Consider the following 18,014-nt stretch of genomic DNA (forward strand, 5'->3'; position numbering starts at 1 on the left):
ATCTTTTACTCATGACTTCTGATTTTTTATTGTCAATCATTTTCTATTATTCTTCAGTATTTGCTTTTCTGAATACCTCAGTTTTTTTCAACTGTTGAATATAATAATTGACAGCTGCATGATCCACATTTTTGACTTATTCAACTGTGACTTCTTCTTCATTTATTTTTGCTTATTGTTTTGTTGTTCTTTGAGTATGAGAATTAACTGAGAGTTCTGTTTCTACTTTTTGTTTTTTGCCAGCTGTGGCTTCAGATTTTGATCTGCAATGTGTTATTTTGATAGATTTGAAAGTGAGAATCAACTGTGGCAGATATGAAGACTGGAAAACCTGAGACAAGAGGTGAAACTGAGGCTAGAAGTGATTGATTGATATAATGATTGATATAAAAATGAGCTCAGAGCAGAGGGCAGAGGCCAGTAGTAGTGATGATGAATGAAAAAAAAAATCAAAAGAATTGAAGAATAAATGATCATATTCTATATAATATGTTATCACATTTCCTTGAATTGTCTATTTGAGTGATTTTGTTGTTGTGTTATTCATCAACTGTATATAAATGTCAAATATCTCTTCTTTCTCTTCTGTCAATCTTTTCATCTTCTCATATTATTCTTGCTCTACCATTTTCTTCTTCCCTCTCTGTGCCCTCTACTCTCTCTGACTTCTCTCCCTCTTCCCCTTTTTCATAATTTTTAATTTTTTTTTAATTCTATCAATGTAAGTGAGCTACATTTTGTTTTTATACTAGTTATTATGCTAATCAATAAATTGACAGCTAGAATTATCAAATAGCCACAAAAATAGCAAGAACAAAAATGACAGCAAGAAGATGTGTTGTAGAAAAGAGATCTACAAAGAATTTAGTCAGTAAGATCAGAAGAGAAAAGAGCAAACACTCTTCAGAAAAACAGTATATTACTCATATGAGCTCAAAATGCCATTACTGTTGAAAGAGTGGTAGTAAGTATAAATATATCCATAGATTTTTTGATATGTATAGCTGAATATCTAACTTAATTATTTTAGCAAATACTTTATATCAAATCTGACATTATCAGAAATCTGTTGAGCTTCTCATCTGCAAAGTCCCCTTTCAGTGTCTTATCTATGAAATCATATATGATATTTTTGATGATATTTGATTTCAAGTAACAGCACTTCAGACATTGCAAGAGACTGTAGAGACAGTCTTAGTTGATGAATTTACAAGTATGAAAATGACTGGATTTTACAAGTTAATATACTAATCATTATACTAATCAATGAGATGTTAGTGATCAATCTATGCACCATTCATGCTAAACATGTCACAATCCAACAGAAAGATATGAAATTGATGCAACATCTGTGACAAATCATGACAGAAAGTGATATGCCAGAATGTGGAAATGCCTCAAATTAGTTCACTTTTTATTTTCACTTTTTGTTTTCACTTTTTGTTTTCACTTTTTGTTTTCACTTTTTGTTTTCACTTTTTGATTTCACTTTTTGATTTCAGTTTTCACTTTTTTTGTTTTTTTGATGATATCCCATGAAGTTGATGTTTTTAAATTTTTTTTTTTTTTTTTTAATTAATCAAAATGAAAATGAGATGTTTCTGCTGTAGACAAACTTTCATATAAATTTCTATTGGTAGGTGTCTATAGTGGAATTAAGTAATTACAGTGAAAAACATCAAAAAAACCTATTTGACACATTTGTCACTATAGGCTGCCGTAGGCATCACGTTGAACCTAGTCTTTATTTTCAGTTTTGGACCAATGGGATATGGCGGTAACCTAGCTTTTAACCCAACCCACGCAAGTATACGGAATATAAGCAGAAACACAGTAGATATGGTGACATCCACGGATCAATGTGTGAGTCCCTGCCAAATCCTCCTTCCGCTGCGGTAATCCGTAAATATACGAACAGTCTGTAGCGATGTCGGCTCGATCGCTGGGATCCAAGAGATCTGCAGTTGGGTCAGCGGCCTATCCCCACAAGCTTGCCAAACGTTACAATGGCCAAGCCCGCAACAGCCACCGAGGTATTTTGGTCCGCATATTGAAATCATCCTTCTTTTGGGCCTCTGGGGAAATATCAGAGCAACAAGTTTACTCTATTCGTCCAAAAGTTGTTCCTTGCGGGCACCTGAATTTTTGAAAACGTCAGGTACAAAACATGCGGTCCTTGGGTATCTTTGGCATGCTTTTGGACCGATCCTTGGACGAGAGAGCTAGCAAGTTTTGTCCTGCCTCTTTGATCGACAGAGCAATTAAATAAACCCAGGTTATAGCGTGGATGGGTTGCAGCTGAAAATTATCTCAACAAAGTGCGCAATCAGCAATCATGGGGAAAAGCATGTCGCATAACGAAATACTCCCCACGCCGCTCACTGATTCAAACAGGTTAAGGGGAAAGGCCCAGCTGCAAAACATGAGCGATCCCTGTAAAGTCAATTCCTTTTTGATATTCCGTTTTCATGGCAGCGTAAACCATTGACTCCTCGATCCCCTCGTTTCGACCGGTAGTTGAAGCGAACAAGCCTGCTGGTCGCGGATACAACTACCGATTCCGCTTGCTTGATGAAAAGGAAAACATGCGATCCGGAACGAACCGCTATCTGAGGAAATGAAGGGCTTGATTCGTTTTCCTGTAGCTTGGTTATCTTTGCGGTCCCTTTCTTGAGGAGCACCTTTTCTCGATTTTGGGATTGGTATCATTATCATATCAGTTTATGATGGAATATGTGTTCCCCAGCCTCTCTCTATCCCACTCCCTAAAGGAATTACAGCTTCCCAGATTTAGCTTGGTGAGCCTGCTCGTGCATATGAACGTTCAGGAAAGAATTGCAGGCGGAATTTCTTACCATAGTCCGGCTTTTTAAGGATCAAATTAGTGGGTTGCTTACTACACTTACATATATTGACAATGACATGTTCATATATTGGATCCATGCAAAATGAAGAAATAATATAGTTCTAGAGATGGTCGGTACACACCACCATGAACCATCTAGATCGACTGGTCTCATAGCTGACAAAACCCATCATCCCTGGTACCGGTAGGTTTTTAGAAGGAGGGATGAAAATTAACATCGAAGGTTTCCCCCTCTATCTAGCCCTGCTAAAATCCAGGAAGCAGTTAGTTAGGTGCATATCTGACGAGCGCGGACTCATTCATCTGTTGCAAGCAGTACCGTGGAATGGAAGCTATTTTATCGAATTGTTTATCGAAGGCAAGACTGACACTGAGAGGATTTACCGAACATGTTCCATTGTCACCAGAACTGTTGATAGTTGAGGGGCACGAAATTTATGCTTCGGCAAAGACTTTCTTTTAGATATCAACATTTGCTCTTATTTCAACATTCGTGTAGTACTCAGTGGACCATATAAGCCAATTCGATCCTGATGACGGCTTTTACTTCATTGATCAAAAGCAAAATGAAATAAATGCAATAAATGCAATATATCGCAATCCAGCCAGAAAAAAAAAAAAGCTGTGAGATGGTTACCTCACTCGCCCCTCGGCAGAGCCAGCTCCAGACGAGAATCCATACTCAACAGACCAAGATATACAAGAGAACAAAAAAACAGAATTAAAATATATGGGTTAGACCGAGAAACAGCAAAAACATGTCCAACCTCCCCTGCTCTCCCTTCTACAACGTGGATGGTATCGCCAACCTCCGTGACTTGGGCGGCTATGCAATTTCGCCCGCCACCTCTGTACGACGCAACTATATCTTCCGCTCAGCCTCTCTATCCCATACCACACCCAAAGGCGCAAACCTCCTCACGGGTAAACTCGGCATTGCCATGATCTATGACTTCCGCTCCATCCCCGAGTGCGAACGCTCCCCCTCATTCGACATACCGGGAACAACACGCCTCCACGTCCCCATTTTTAAAGACCAGGACGCAAGCCCTGAAGGCCTTGCGCTCCGCTATAAGAATTATGCCTCCTCGGACGGACCTCGAGGGTTTGTGCGCGCATACGCGGAGATATTGAGGGCCTGGGCTGCGGGGGGCGCGTTTCGTGCCGTGTTCGAACATATCCGGGACAGGTCTGAAGAACCATTATTATTCCATTGCTCAGCCGGAAAGGATAGGACAGGCGTATGCGCCGCGCTGATTTTGTGGATCGCAGGGGTCCAGGATGACGAGGTAATCGGGCGAGAATATGAGCTCACGGAGGCTGGGTTATGTGAATTGAGACAACAGTCTATCGATAGGGTGCTAGCTCTTCCGGCCTTTGATGGCAGCAGAGAGGGCGCCGAGAGGATGGTTTCAGCAAAGGCGGCGGCAATCATGGCGACAATGACTTGGGTGGATGAGAAATATGGCGGAGCTGAGGGGTATTTGAGGAACAGCATGGGATTTAGCGATCGAGATATTGCTGCAATAAGGAAGAATTTGATTATACAGGAGAGGGCGATCCTCTAATACGTATTGGGGTTTCAGTGTGTTTGGATATGTGATCATCCAATATTGAATAGAGGATACGATTGCGGAGTGACGTATTAGATAGACAGGGATATAGATAGACGTCTCTTTTTGTATATATAACCAACAGGCAAAGATAACAATAACAAAATAATTGGGTGGGGAAATTTTCCACGACGCCCAGCGTCGTTTATGTATTCCTCGTCAGCATCCCAATTGAAACCGAAAATCACCAATTCTCCCATACAAAAACAGGGAGAACTGTTCTCATAACCTTCCAATGGCCGGCAGCGCTCTGAGAGTGCCACCGTACCAAGTTTCCAGCATGTCCTACTGCAAGGATGTCCTGTTGGTCTTCCTCTGGTTTTGCAAAAGAAGCTGCGTTAATTTCATATTGGGGCAATAGGTACGATTCCCTAGACTTGCTGCCGAGAAAGTCGGCTTCGGTGGGGTTTCGAAACTCCAATGGGGAATCCGTCTGTTTACAGAAGATAACCATATTGGTAAAATCTCCTTCCCTAGTATCTGCAGGTGGTTCACTTTCACGGAAAATCCGGCAACTTGGGAACACAGATTTTATCGTCCGAACGATAAGGCCAGATGATGGGAGAGATAAGTCTCCAGCATAGTTCTGTAAATTGTTAGAAGATCGCATTAGCGAAGATAAAAAGCAAGATCAGAAAAAAGTAACCCGAAATAAACTAACAATAGCAATTACGCCGTCCTCTTTCAGAAGAGCACTGAGACCTTTCATAAATTCTACCGTGAACAAGTTAATGGGCTCTACTCCGCCAGTAAAGACATCGTGCACAATAAAGTCGAATCTAGGGGCCGGAGTTGCTCTTGTCGCTTCATCCACAAACCTGACAGCGTCTTGGATAACTGGTGTAAAATTTTTTGGAATGCTGAAGTAGTCCGCAGCAATATGGTATACTGCGGGGTCTATCTCGACGACTGTTGTATCTATACCGTGATTTACGAGCGCGGTAGGTGTTGTACCGATTCCGAGTCCGCTGGTTTTGAGATTAGCATAAACCATTCCGGCATGGGATAAGTGGTGAATTCATTTACATGACTAGAGAATTAGTCCCAGGGCCTCCCCTCCTTGAACTTCCATCGTCACTTTTGATCAATCGCACCGCCTCCAACATTGTGAAAATCGAATATATAGGTTCTCTGACTTCTGGGTACTGCGCGTTAGGTAGTTGTGTCCATTCTCCACCTAAAAGACTATGATCACACCTCATCACCCGATAGTGCTCCTTTACATTCTCCAAAACGGATAGATACCCCGTCAATGACTCCTCTCGATGCAGTAAAACGAAATTTTCAGCTTGCAAGGTTGAGTTCAAAAGTGCCGTGTTGTGTGCGAACGGGAAGTGTACGTTATATCGAGCAGAAAACAGCACTGACGGTAACGCGAGCAATAGCCATTTCGATGGGAGCGAAATTGCGTAAAGAGAAGCAGCTATAAGTTGCAGCGGAGCGCGAGCCATCAAGGCATTGTGTCCAATATACCTAGGTAATAAAAACCCAATAAACTTCTGGAGAGTACTGAATAGAATATATGACCCAAAAAAAGGGCCATGATTCCCCAAAGTCTCGCTGTATCGTTTCAAACCGGCATCTTCGAGCAACATAGTCACTGAGGCTACCGATAGAAACACCAAAGGGAAATATGTGAGGAGTTCAGTCAGGAAGGGGCCGTATATGGCGCCCAGCTGTTCGCTCCACTGAAACAGGAAAAACTGGATAGTCGGAATACTGAGCGCCAGTACCGGTAAGAAGTTCGTAACCTTTATAGATAGTCTTTTTCTGATTTGGTCTTTTCCGAACCATCCACAGAGAGCAGCCACCATCATCCCCCTCTGGTGGAAGGCTACAGAGGGGACAGATCCATAGACTGGCGAAAGTGTCAATTGGGATATCGGAGAATACGTAGCCGTGAGCGCCAGTAGCAGAGCAGCAAGGCCAATCAACTTGATGGTCTTTGGAGTGGAGACAAGTTGGTTCTCATTGACTTTTTGGGGTTGTGGGGTTGGCTTTTGTTCACTTTCCGCTCTTTGAGACGATCTCCCACCCCTGGAAAGCGACTTTTTGGATGGCATAGCAGCAGCGCCGAACCAAATGAATACTGAGAAATACTTCAGAAACCTTGTTCATCTATGGAAGAACAAGTGTGATAAGTGTGATGAAACTGAACAGTAAAACTTGGAGGGGTGGCAGCAGCGAACAGTTCTTGAGAATGTCTAATAGCCAGTGCGATGTGTTGGAGAAATGGTTGGCGGCTAGCGAATATGGCTAGACCAAGGGCTTAACATGGTCGGATTGGCAATATGCGCTATAGAGTACTTGAATTCAGAATGAGAATGGAGAATAATCCATCAGAAAAGTATGCTTGAAGTCAGCTTATGGGGGAAGGTTGATGATACAAGATACTAAATCAAGCTTAGCGTAAGTTAGTTGGTCCAGGCCTGCCGCAACTAAATATTTGACCTGTGGTAATCATGAGCTTGGGCTCGCAGTTTTCTTTATAAATTCAAAAACCACGTCTACAGAAATGCATTTGGGATGCCGGACACAATGCCACTTTTTCCGATGAATACTGGAACAAGCACTTATATGCGGCCCCATAACTGCAATAGGCAGACACAAGAATCGCGACCGCCGATAAAGCCTCCTGCTTCAGTCCAAGTCAAGAATCGCCGGAAGCGATATCTCGATGCGCACCCAGAATACTTTTCTGCAGCTCTCGAGCTAGCTGGTTAGCTTAGTTCTATTGTTATCTGCTTTTCGCCGCTAACAGCTTTGAGGATAGATCCTCTCCTCTACGACCGCCTGATTAGACGCTTCCAAACTGCTACGGAGAGGGAGGAGGAAGGCCGTGCCAAAGGATATTCTGGCGTGCTTGAAGCCGACCTGATGAGGTCGGAAGCTAAAATGGAAGCGCTGGCGAATCCCGATCCTAGTGCGACAGTAACATACAGTCGCGGGCCCAACGGCGAGATTCTCGCCGAGGATCAGGATGAGATACCGGAAACGAAGAAGGAGGGCGCTGAACGATGGCGCTGGGAAATGGAGATGCGATTTCTGAGGGGTGCGGATCACGAGTTTGACTACAATTTTGTGGATCAGAATGAAGAATATGACGACTGGAATGAAGAGCAAGAACGATATTTCGACGAGGAGGAACCGCACTTCTTACTAGACGGAGATGATGAAAGTCATCGAAAGGAAGAATTAAAGGGTGAAACTGGCATTCAAGACTTCTAAGACTTGTCTTGCCCATGTTGAACGACGCCCATCGAATTAACCCTCAGCTCTAAATGCCAAGGGGTGTTGTTCTTGCTGTCGTGCATCCTCCTGCGAACGTTAACACCCTACTTCACATTCGCCTTTGGAGTTCCAAAGAACTCGATAGTGTATCGAAATGCGGCCATGTCCATCTAGCAATCTGGCCCGTTGCAGGGTTCCCAGCGTATATATGTCAGCCAGCAGCTGTCTTGGTCGGCACAACACTTCGCCCCTCGTCAAGATGTGGGGAAATCTCATGATCCAAGACACCGAAACGGCACTCTGCGAGAGTCAAACGTTGTCCAAATGTGCCGCTAGCTATTGTTATAACTCAACCATCCTGCAGATACTTCTTTTTTCAACCCAGATAAGCTCTCTTCCAAATCCTTGGTTTATTTCCCCGTTGTGTATTTTCAACGCGGACAGCCATGGTGATCAAGTGGAAATCACGGGAAATGCCAACACGAGTGGGAAGCCGTTCATCTGCATAATTTGTTTTCATATAGCGGATGTCTCGTCACATTCAAGCCGACAGAGACCCTCCAAGATTGAGGCCATTGATTTTCCAACAGCCAATCTCAGCCACCAAAAATACACCGTCTCGAAAATCCCTCGAAAATCCCTTAACAGAGGTTCAGAGACATGCACACGCGAGTTCACTTGCCACGAAATTGGAAACTTTGCCTCTCGAGATGGCCCCACCATGGGGAGCAATTTGTGAGACAATGCAAGACGAGATGTTGCTTGTCGACTTCAAAAACGCACAGGCATGGAATGAATGGGTTCAGACGAAGGAATGGCAGGATTTCATGCAGAAGACAGAGAAGGGGGGCGTTTTCAGGTGCCTCCACCATGAAGCATGCACCAATAGTTTAAGGGGTTTGAGGGGCCCTATCGGGGCCATAATGGCCGTGATTGACAGCTTCAACAGTGGTATGTTGGAAAAAAAAAACACTTTTTTTTGTCAGACCAAACTCCAGAATATGAGAAGAATGTCGATATACGAAATCAAGCCCATCCAGTTCTTAACTCCCAGAGGAGGCGAGTCTCCCATTGGTTTAAGCAAGCTCTCCTGTATATCTACTGCTCTCGAAAATCGACTCTTTGAACCCCTGATGTTTCCGATGGGGGAGGTTCTTCAGTACCTTTCTCCGTGGGAAAAGGGGGTGCAATTTTACAGTTGCGACTTTGGAGTTGTACTTTTTTGACCCCCTTTTCTTCTCAAGATGTTCAAAGGCCTCACAAGTTAGCCAATGTATTCCATGGGGTGAAAGGTAAAATGAAATCGTTCATGGACATCCCCCTTCAAGGGCAAACGGGAATATAGCAGACACACTGGGATATGTCAGGATCAGATATCTCTCTAGCTATCCATGCGAACGAAATGCGAGTCTCTCGAAGAGCTTTACAACAACTTTCTAGTCCAAATATGGGAAGAGTCGTGCGGACGATCCTACTAACCCAATACAAACCTTCAAAAGGCCAAGAGAAAACGATGTCGCTGTCCTAAGAGTCTCACCAAAGACGATCCATACACAGGTTATTTAAAATTTCAAAAGTTCAAAAAGATATTTTACAAGACGATGAATCCGTATGGTATGGATTCAAACGTCGCCGTGACCATACTGTAAGGCTCTTACATACGTTGCACACGGCGTACTTCCTTACCCTGAAGGCTGGGAGCCAAGCATGCCCAGAACGGAATGTCGCAACAGAGCAAAGGGAGAGAGAAAAGGAGTGGGAATGGAGCAGCCTTGGAAACAGCAGCAGTGGCCCCGTGGATCCTGCCCGCCATCACCCGCTCCCAGCTCTTGGCGTTCGATCTACGCGTCCCGGGCTTGGCGCTCGGGGCTTGGCGATGAGAGGAGCTTGGCATTTTCCTCCTTGTGGAAGTGTAACCACCACCGACCCGGGCTCCTCAATAACAGCTCTTACTATTTGCTTGGCCGCCTCAAAATCAGCAGCACTATTGGCTTACTGAGGGAGGTTCAGTCGTCTTCTGCTGGCGGAAAAAAAAAAAAAAAAAAAAAAGCTCACGCTCCTTCTATGACGAGTGCCAACGGATGCGGTGACTCTGTTGATGAAGAGGAGATGTGGCAGTGAACCGCTGTACGCCCTGAGACAGGGGCTTAGTCGATATCTACTCCCTGCTGTTAGGCAAAGGAGACGTTCTCCCGAGTTCGACCTCGACCTGTTCGAAGCCGGCCCATCTTTTCTACACGATCTCATGAATTAGGATCCGTTGTGGATCTTCTTCTGCTGTCCCAGACAGTCGAAAACAAATCAAATCGAAAGAGTTTCGGTTCCTGGAGATCAACTACACCCAGAAAGTGTGTGGGGTGAGAGCGAAGACCAACCGACCATTCGTAACTCCATTTACCTATTGCCAATTCCGCTACGTCAAACGACCAACACATTCCACAGAAAGCTAGCCATTTGGGCACCAATCTTTGGTGGGAGATTGCCATTACACTGCCAAGCTATCCTATGTATCCTTCCTGAGAACAAAGGATACGCAGTGCTGTTCCATGGAATGGGCTTACGCAACTTCTGCCCTCCTCCATTTACTGCATGCCGCACACTCGGATTACTTCCGCTCAGAGGAGCCAAGAGCTAGATATGTGTTTGCTTAATCGATGCTTGACTGTCGCGAGCAATAGGGCCGAAAACGTCGATTGACCCTTCCACTTACTTACACAGCTAACCAGTTGGTTCCGCTGCACCCAGAAAAAATATCATGTTATAAATAACTACGAGTACGACGACTCTTGTCATGTAGTTGGCAACAAAATGTTACAACCTCGAGTCATCACTTTCCGACATGCACCACACCACTTCCTGGATGCTCCCACCAGTCATCTACCTGGCGACCAATCGGCGTCAGTTATTAGCTGGTTTTCTTTTTATTTGGCCACCATTTCTGGGGTTTTGCCCCTCATTTCTCTAAAATTGACGTTTCACCGAGAATGCCGAAAATGCCCTAAAAATGAAACCATCCGAGGATGCGTCGGAAAGCTGCAGAATTCAAGTAGAAGTAAGGTGTTTGCAATTCAATTCGCGGCCCTGTGCTTTGATGTAACTTATCTCACCAACTTATACTCCGTACTAATTACGGGGTTGATAGATATGGGCCTCGGCTTTGGCAAATAGGTCTCCTGTATCAAAAGACTTTTTCTTCATCAATGCACAGCCGCGGGATACATCCGTCAACAAATTACACACACAAAAATGGTGACACGTACCACACCCGAAATAGCTCAACCAGGCCGCTAGGGTCAGGCGAAATCGCATATATGTACTGTTCGGTACATTAATATGCGGATGTCGTCCCATGGATTTGAATTCGAGAACTTTTAAAAATCGCAGACCATATATAAATATATCCATCGTATCAAATGTTCGCGTGGCCTGCGGGTACGATCTGTACGAATTCAGACAATCGTGGATTCTCCAGCGATATTTTTCCCTCGGCCTACATTTTTAGAAGGCGAAAACGAATCCAAACATCTATCATCCCATAACGGGGCATTAATTGGTCAATGTGGTAGAAAATCAAAAAAAAAAAAAAAAAAAAAAATACAAATACAAATAAATATACAAATAAGAAGCTACATCATTTGGGCCGTGTGTTCATGTCACCACCTCGTCAATTCCCCCCGTTCAATTTCTCATAAGATAAATAAATGGGTTTGCTTGCATTTGCCATCTACAAACCTGAAGCGACACAAAACGTAAACGACAGCGTTGGTGATGGATGGCGGCAGTTATTGTTGAGGAATGGATGACGCTGCATGGCTTGGCAACATAGGGATTCCGTCTTCTTGTTTTTGAAGTTTGTCGGCTTGCCGTATGTCTATACGCGCGGCAGATGCAGTCGGTCTTCTGCATGCCCCAGTCGCCAGCAAAAGAGGAAGACTACGTTGTTTTTGCCAAGATGATATTGAGGCCGGGGACAGAAGCACCGGGGCGGAGTCATCAAAGGAAAATAAACAGCCTGGGCGAAAGAGAGCTACACAAGACAGAGTGTTCCTCAGTTTGCTTCAAATGTTTTTCTTTCCGTTTATCTTTCATTCCATCTTTGCAAAAAAGAAAGAAAAAGAAAAACAACGCCCAACGCCCAACGCATCGGATCTACAACGCAGGGCCAAGACTCCACCAGAATTGTTCCATTCGATCGATTCCCCCTTTCCACCAGGAGAAGCCGTCCGGGCTGTGCCTGTGTGCCTTGCGTATGCAGACGAGATGGGGCCAACTACAAGTACAAAGTACATGTACTTGTCCTTGTAGATTCGTTGACTTGGACAAAAATAAAGTTAAATTTAGCTGAAAAATAGTATAGCCTTCCGTACCTACTACGATTATTGTCTCCGACGAGAGTTGTAGATCACACTGGCATTCATTCGCCCCCAAGAGTGTATAACAGTATTACCAAACAGGATGAGGCGGACGTAAAAGTACCTAACCCCCATAAGCACCCATTGCCGGATGATGTTCGTACAAAAACCTCCCGCCAAGCCAAGTGTTGCATCTGGAGGAGACTATTACTTCCCATTTAATTTACTTCTCGCTCTCCTGCTCAGGACAAGACAAGCACTTGGCCGCATCTATCTACACGGACTACGGACTACGTACGGACTAACTTCCTGCGTTACTCCGTAGCCAAGCCAATAATCTCTGGTCTCTCCGTCCGTACGACGCCTTCTCTCAAAATGCCAAGTGCCAAGAAAAATGCAGAAAAAACACCGCCCGCCAAGACCCCGGAATCGGTGGGGATCGGCAGATCTCCGCCCAGGATTTGTCCCCCCGTTGAAGCAAACAAACAACCCAAAGCACCAAAGCCGCATGATTTGACTGACGACGAACAATGGAGATCCTCATTACGCGCTGGGGGAAGGCTCGGCTTGGGGCGTTACGTTAGGGTGGTTTGAAACAGAATAACAGCGCGTAAAAAAAGAAGAAAAAAGAAAAAAGAAAAAAGAAAAAAGAAACAGAAGAAATAGAAGAAACAGAAAACAGAACCCCCTTTCTAACGTTCTTTTTTTTGGCTTATTACTTACTAGTAACTATTTATTAGTAGTAGATATTTTATTTATTTTTTCCCCATGGTCGATTTAGGTATGTAATGTATGTATAGGTAGTTAGATATTATTATTTTTTCAAAAATCAGGAGAAATTCTCCTTCCTTCCTTCCCTTTCCTTTCAGTTACTCAGCGAAGATGATTTAGTTATAAGAAACTAGTAACTAGTTATTGGTTACTATCATTGGATTCTTCCAGACTTGGTATCGTACAGCTGGCTAGCCAGGTCTGTTTGTTTCACAACCGCTGCCCGGATGATGAAAGATATAGTATAGTATAGTTAATCACAACCCATCAGAATCTCCTGAACACAGACAAGGTATCAGTTGACGCCATTTTTGCATGCGAAGTGTGTGTGCGTGTGTGTGTGTGCGTGTGTGTGTGTGTGCGTGCGTAATCGAGGCGTTTCCTACTTACGTAGTTACTGTAAATGTATGCAATGAAGGATCGAGATGGAGAAGATAGTAAACTACGTGGTCAGTATACGTTATATTTTGCTGACCCCGTTGGCTGGTGCCTTGGGGAACATAAAAAAGAAAGCCCCTGAGAATAACATAACTAACTACAAATCAACAACCCATATAATGAATAGGTACTATCTGGTCGGGTAAGAAGGAATATAATCAAAATCAAGCATCCTCATTAGATGATAGATAACTTTTGAAATCACAAACCGGTGAAACTGCGCCGCACAGTCCACGTATAGATATATTGATTGCATCTGTACAAGAATGTTCAAGGCACACTTTTATATACATGTTAAAAAAAAAAAAACCCCCGAAAACCCAGTGATATATGGCAGAACAACGCAGATAAATAAAACGTAGCAGACCATGGATGAAAATAAAAAAAAAGTTCAATGTTTACAACTAACCCAATAATTATTACCTAGTGAATTTTATTCAGAGGGAATCAAATGTCTTTTTAATAAAAAAAGAAAAACAAAAAGGTACAAAGAGAGAAAAAGCGGAAAATGGCGATCTCACAAGTTACGTAGAGGGAAATGTTTTGAAAATGATGCATGACAGTAGCAGCGGGGACACAACCCCTTCGAAACGGGCTAGCGAATAAAACAATAAAGGACAAGGCAATGATGGACGGCACCATACATACAGACCAAGAATGAGATGGAACAGGGAAAAAGCGAAAGCCACCATCGTCGACGTGTATATGTGCAGTGTCGCGCAGCAGGACATAAAATAAAAATTGAAACATGGATAATAAAATGATAAAAAAAAGCATAGTGGTTTGAGATATCATGAATAGTTAAGAGTAGAGCAAAGAGAAAATGCCAACCCATAACCCCAATGCAGGAGGAAAGATGAATAAAGGAAACGGGGATGGAACACTAGAAAGTGGTTGAGTAATAGAGAACTGGTCCACACAATATATGCTAGAAGCATCACGGAAATATCCACCCTCCGCCAACGGTAAACCTAGAGGTGAAACATAACGAGCGAAAGGTTGAAGAAACAAAAGAAAAAAAAAACGCAAGGTAATGTGGTATAAACAAATAGAAGATATAGTTGGGCGAGAATTTATTTACGAAAGAAAAGTTAAGTCATGACGAGGAGAGCCTTAAACGTTCACTGATATCCATCGCCCATATCGAATCGATGCTGCGGGAGTAGTTTTTTCGAGGGGGGAAAATGGTGATGAGTTTTCTGCACCACCATCTTGCTAGCTAATTTGTGGCTACCGCTACTGGCGACGTCGATTGAAGTGACAACTTTTGATGGATCGAGGGGTTCCGGAGCGCAGCATTCGATGGTTTTGAAAAAGCGGTCTTGCATGACCTCTTGGATATTGGCGCGTTTCGCAGGGTCGGGATTGAGCATCTTGAGAAGGAGGCGTCTCATGCCAAGATATTTAATATGCCGGAAAAGTCGCCCGCAATTGGGGTAGTCATCCTCTGTAACGACTCTGTCCGGATCTTGCTTCAGGAACCGATTCCAGCCATCCAGAAAGGTGGCGTATTGAAAGTGTTTCACGTCAGCTGCCGGCCAGGGGCTAGCGCGAAATCGAAGGCAGAGGTAGACGATGGCACAGGACCAAATATCAAGAGGGCGAGGGTCATATTTATCTGAGCGCCAAAAGTCAGCAGCCATAACCATAAATTCTAAAAAAAAAAAAAAAAACTTACCCTTCTTTGCAAGCACTTCAGGGGCTATATATGGCAAACTGCCACATATACCTGGGGAGCATAAGCGGACACCGTTCATCTCTTTACCACATTGTCCGCCAGAAGAACGCAGGCCAGGGTGAATGCCACTGAACACCTCAGAAACGCCGAAGTCGGTGATTTTAATATGGCCCTCATCCGAAAGAAGTAAATTCTCCAGCTTGATATCACGGTGGGCAATGCCGTTTTCGTGCAGATAGGCAATGCCACGCACAGTTTGTTTAAAGAAGCATAGATTATCAGCGTCAGTGAGATAGTCCTTCTGAACTAACGAGAACACCTCTCCATAAGAGCACATCTCCATGACATGGTTCCATCGTCCATTGTGTATGCAAAGGCGAAATGTCTTGACGATGTTAGGATGATCGAGGCTTTTCGCGATCGAAAATTCGGATTTAACCTTTTTCACATATTCATCCTCGTCCTCCTGCTGTCCACGTTTCCTAAACTCTTTTACTGCATAAAGGTCATGTCTTTTCCCGTGTTTCCGGCACATAACCTTGACGGTTGCAGTCGCACCTTTTCCAATTTCTTTAGCCCGTTTCCCTGGAACTCGACTGGCACTGACATATTCTTCGTCTAATTCGCACGTGTCGACGTCAAAGTCGTCCGGAAAACTTGCACTCATCCGACGTGACTTTAACCCCACACCCTCGACAGCGGGTATTGAGAACCCAGGACGTTCCGGTTGGCTTTGCACATCGCTCAAGCTCGGTGATCGTATTTTCTGATCTATCCTATTGGGTCTCGGAGTCGAACCAAACATGATCTTGCCCCGCTCCCTTAAACTGAGACCCGTCGATGCTCGAGCAGGTATCTTTTGGGCCAAACTCGATTCTGATGGCGTTGAGCTGCTTAGCATGGCTGCAACACCACCATTAAAGGTACTCGAGGGTGAAAATGGAGAACGGGGTGAACCCGAATGTGATGAATTGGTTGGTGAATTGCGGGATGCTGACGGGAACAAGCCATGATGTATATTGTTGGTGAGTATCGAGATATTGTGGGGTTGGGTAGTTTCTTGTGGACCAGAATTTGATGTTGGTGCTGCAGGATCATCAGCACCGCTACCGGTACCCTTTCTTTTTCGGAAAAGCGACTTTATAGACTTGGATGCAGATCTCAACGGTGAATGGCGGCGGATCAGTGGTGGGGGAGGTGTTTTGGAAGGACAATTTGTTGGACGAGACGAGGAGAGGTCAGTCGGAGGGAGTTCATCAGCGTTGTTAATTATCGGCTTTGACACCTTGCCATGCGGATGATCATTGTTGAAATGAGGCGGGTGGATGGTGCTGATCGGAGTCAATGGTTCACAAGGCTCACTGGCGGTGTCCTCGTCCTCCTCTACTATAGCCGGTGGTAAGTCTGCTAGACGGACATTTTCGAGTTCCGGATCTGTTGAAAGTGTCAGGCTTTGAAGATGTGCTGGGAGCCGGTTAACGCCCTGTTCAAGATTGCCGGCTGCTGAGTGGTCCTCCGATGGGTGCACGACATGATTTGATATTATTAGGCCCGACATGTCTGCTTACACCCACCCAAAAATCCCATTCACTTCAGGTATACAAACCCCAGGTTTGTATAATTTTTTATTTTTTTTTTATATTCCGTATTTGTTTGACGCAAAACGCAACGTCAAACGAGACCCAGGAATTGACAGGGCAGGGAAATCGATTTGGGTCCGACCAGAGGGGATAAACCAATATTATACACTTCTCTTGCTTCTTGAATCTTAAGTAACCTCGGCGTTGGGGAATGGATGGTAAGCGATATTGAGGAGGCAAGAAATATGATTCACAGTGTTGATATTTTTAGTTGAACGATCGAATGACGGTTCGCGGGACGATCGAAAATTCGGGGGATCGGAAGGAGAGCAGAGGCCCAGAAGCCGTCAAAGCGCAAATGAGCTTGGGGACGAAAACTTTGAGACGGAAGGGATGGCGTAGACTAAGCCCGCTGAAGTGAACTATAGCGACTAGAGGGAGAGAAGTGATGTCGCGGGGCGAAGGTGAGGGACGATGGGGAGCAGATCGAATATATAGAACCCATCAGAAAGCCAGATAGAGGGTGTCACGGGCTGCTGGAAGAAGTAGAGTGGAGAGGTATGAAAGCCGAATGTAGGAGAAGAGTGGAGATGATAAGAAGAGAATAAGAGAGGAAGAGAAGAAGACAACAAGATAAAGAAAGCAGGAAGGCGGTGTTAAGGGAGAGAGTTGGAAGACAAGAGGCGGAGGACGACGACGAGGAGGAGGCAGTGGAGGAACAGGAGGAGGGACAACGACCGCAAAGTGACATGGGTGGGAGGCGTGCGTGCGGTGATGGACTTCGCGCCCGAACTAGCGCGGTACGGTCTTGTAACAGTATCGATGATGTGTGGGATGCTTGGAACATTTAAAACATGTCCCTTATTTATACCGGTCCAAACCGTATTAATGTTCCCCACGTATCGTACCGTATCGTATGTATTCACAAATTGAAAACGAAAAAAAAAAAAACCTTGCCAGATGATCTCATCGAATAACGAAAACTAGTTTCACAAAATATACTCTATCAGTTGTACTCGCTCAATCGGGGTGGAAGATGCGGCACTTTTGCACGTCCTCTTCCTCCCACTAATTATTCATATTATGATTGGCTCTTATCGGGATCCATTGGAATGCCCATCATCATCAACAGCCCACGCCAAGGCAATCATAATCATGTAGATGAAAAAAGCCTACGCACTCCGTACTCATGGCATACAAGCATTACTACGACACGGTGGGGTTTCCCTTTTGGAATCATTTGTGTGTCGTTCAGGAATGGATCATTTCATTGCTCTCGCTTCCATCTCTTTCTTCCTTTAACCCTTTGCCCCCATCAAAAAATAATAATAAAATAAAAATAGCAAAAAATACTAGCAGCTTTGTTTTGCCCGACCTTCCGAAGAGAGTAACTATTGTAAACGAAGATAGAAATATCAATATGGATATATATGTATTGCCCAGCTGCCGACCAATGCTGGTGAGATCGTTGCTCGGAGAAGGCGA

The 18,014-nt window shown here is 44.3% G+C and overlaps 8 protein-coding genes across 8 annotated transcripts; 6 read left to right on the forward strand and 2 right to left on the reverse strand.

The window, feature by feature from the left end:
• Nucleotides 1-938: 938 nt before the first annotated feature.
• HCBG_08964 (uncharacterized protein) lies at nucleotides 939-2,054 on the forward strand (the record flags this gene model as incomplete). The annotated part of the gene is made up of 5 exons (XM_045436013.1): nucleotides 939-964; nucleotides 1,160-1,182; nucleotides 1,611-1,636; nucleotides 1,714-1,863; nucleotides 1,926-2,054. The coding sequence occupies 5 exons, from the start codon at nucleotides 939-941 to the stop codon at nucleotides 2,052-2,054; spliced, it is 354 nt and encodes a 117-aa protein (XP_045283335.1).
• A 1,570-nt stretch (nucleotides 2,055-3,624) lies between these two features.
• On the forward strand, nucleotides 3,625-4,434 carry HCBG_08965 (uncharacterized protein; the record flags this gene model as incomplete). Its single annotated transcript, XM_045436014.1, has 1 exon — nucleotides 3,625-4,434. One exon carries the CDS (start codon nucleotides 3,625-3,627, stop codon nucleotides 4,432-4,434), a length of 810 nt encoding a protein of 269 aa, XP_045283336.1.
• A 229-nt stretch (nucleotides 4,435-4,663) lies between these two features.
• Nucleotides 4,664-6,542, reverse strand: HCBG_08966 (spermine/spermidine synthase; the record flags this gene model as incomplete). The annotated part of the gene is made up of 3 exons (XM_045436015.1): nucleotides 4,664-5,065; nucleotides 5,141-5,447; nucleotides 5,677-6,542. 3 exons carry the CDS (start codon nucleotides 6,540-6,542, stop codon nucleotides 4,664-4,666), a joined length of 1,575 nt encoding a protein of 524 aa, XP_045283337.1.
• A 463-nt stretch (nucleotides 6,543-7,005) lies between these two features.
• Nucleotides 7,006-7,707, forward strand: HCBG_08967 (uncharacterized protein; the record flags this gene model as incomplete). The annotated part of the gene is made up of 2 exons (XM_045436016.1): nucleotides 7,006-7,198; nucleotides 7,241-7,707. The coding sequence occupies 2 exons, from the start codon at nucleotides 7,006-7,008 to the stop codon at nucleotides 7,705-7,707; spliced, it is 660 nt and encodes a 219-aa protein (XP_045283338.1).
• A 746-nt stretch (nucleotides 7,708-8,453) lies between these two features.
• Nucleotides 8,454-9,709, forward strand: HCBG_08968 (uncharacterized protein; the record flags this gene model as incomplete). Its single annotated transcript, XM_045436017.1, has 3 exons — nucleotides 8,454-8,661; nucleotides 9,151-9,169; nucleotides 9,268-9,709. The coding sequence occupies 3 exons, from the start codon at nucleotides 8,454-8,456 to the stop codon at nucleotides 9,707-9,709; spliced, it is 669 nt and encodes a 222-aa protein (XP_045283339.1).
• Nucleotides 9,710-11,519: 1,810 nt separating this feature from the next.
• HCBG_08969 (uncharacterized protein) lies at nucleotides 11,520-13,417 on the forward strand (the record flags this gene model as incomplete). The annotated part of the gene is made up of 5 exons (XM_045436018.1): nucleotides 11,520-11,575; nucleotides 12,068-12,222; nucleotides 12,388-12,650; nucleotides 13,121-13,155; nucleotides 13,399-13,417. 5 exons carry the CDS (start codon nucleotides 11,520-11,522, stop codon nucleotides 13,415-13,417), a joined length of 528 nt encoding a protein of 175 aa, XP_045283340.1.
• A 191-nt stretch (nucleotides 13,418-13,608) lies between these two features.
• HCBG_08970 (serine/threonine-protein kinase MARK2) lies at nucleotides 13,609-16,507 on the reverse strand (the record flags this gene model as incomplete). The annotated part of the gene is made up of 2 exons (XM_045436019.1): nucleotides 13,609-14,925; nucleotides 14,950-16,507. 2 exons carry the CDS (start codon nucleotides 16,505-16,507, stop codon nucleotides 14,393-14,395), a joined length of 2,091 nt encoding a protein of 696 aa, XP_045283341.1.
• Nucleotides 16,508-16,812: 305 nt separating this feature from the next.
• On the forward strand, nucleotides 16,813-17,380 carry HCBG_08971 (uncharacterized protein; the record flags this gene model as incomplete). Its single annotated transcript, XM_045436020.1, has 2 exons — nucleotides 16,813-16,946; nucleotides 17,191-17,380. 2 exons carry the CDS (start codon nucleotides 16,813-16,815, stop codon nucleotides 17,378-17,380), a joined length of 324 nt encoding a protein of 107 aa, XP_045283342.1.
• Between the last annotated feature and the right edge of the window lie 634 nt (nucleotides 17,381-18,014).

Source organism: Histoplasma capsulatum, assembly GCF_000150115.1.
Source record: "Histoplasma capsulatum G186AR genomic scaffold supercont2.19, whole genome shotgun sequence".
Classification (NCBI taxonomy): Eukaryota; Fungi; Ascomycota; class Eurotiomycetes; order Onygenales; family Ajellomycetaceae; genus Histoplasma; species Histoplasma capsulatum.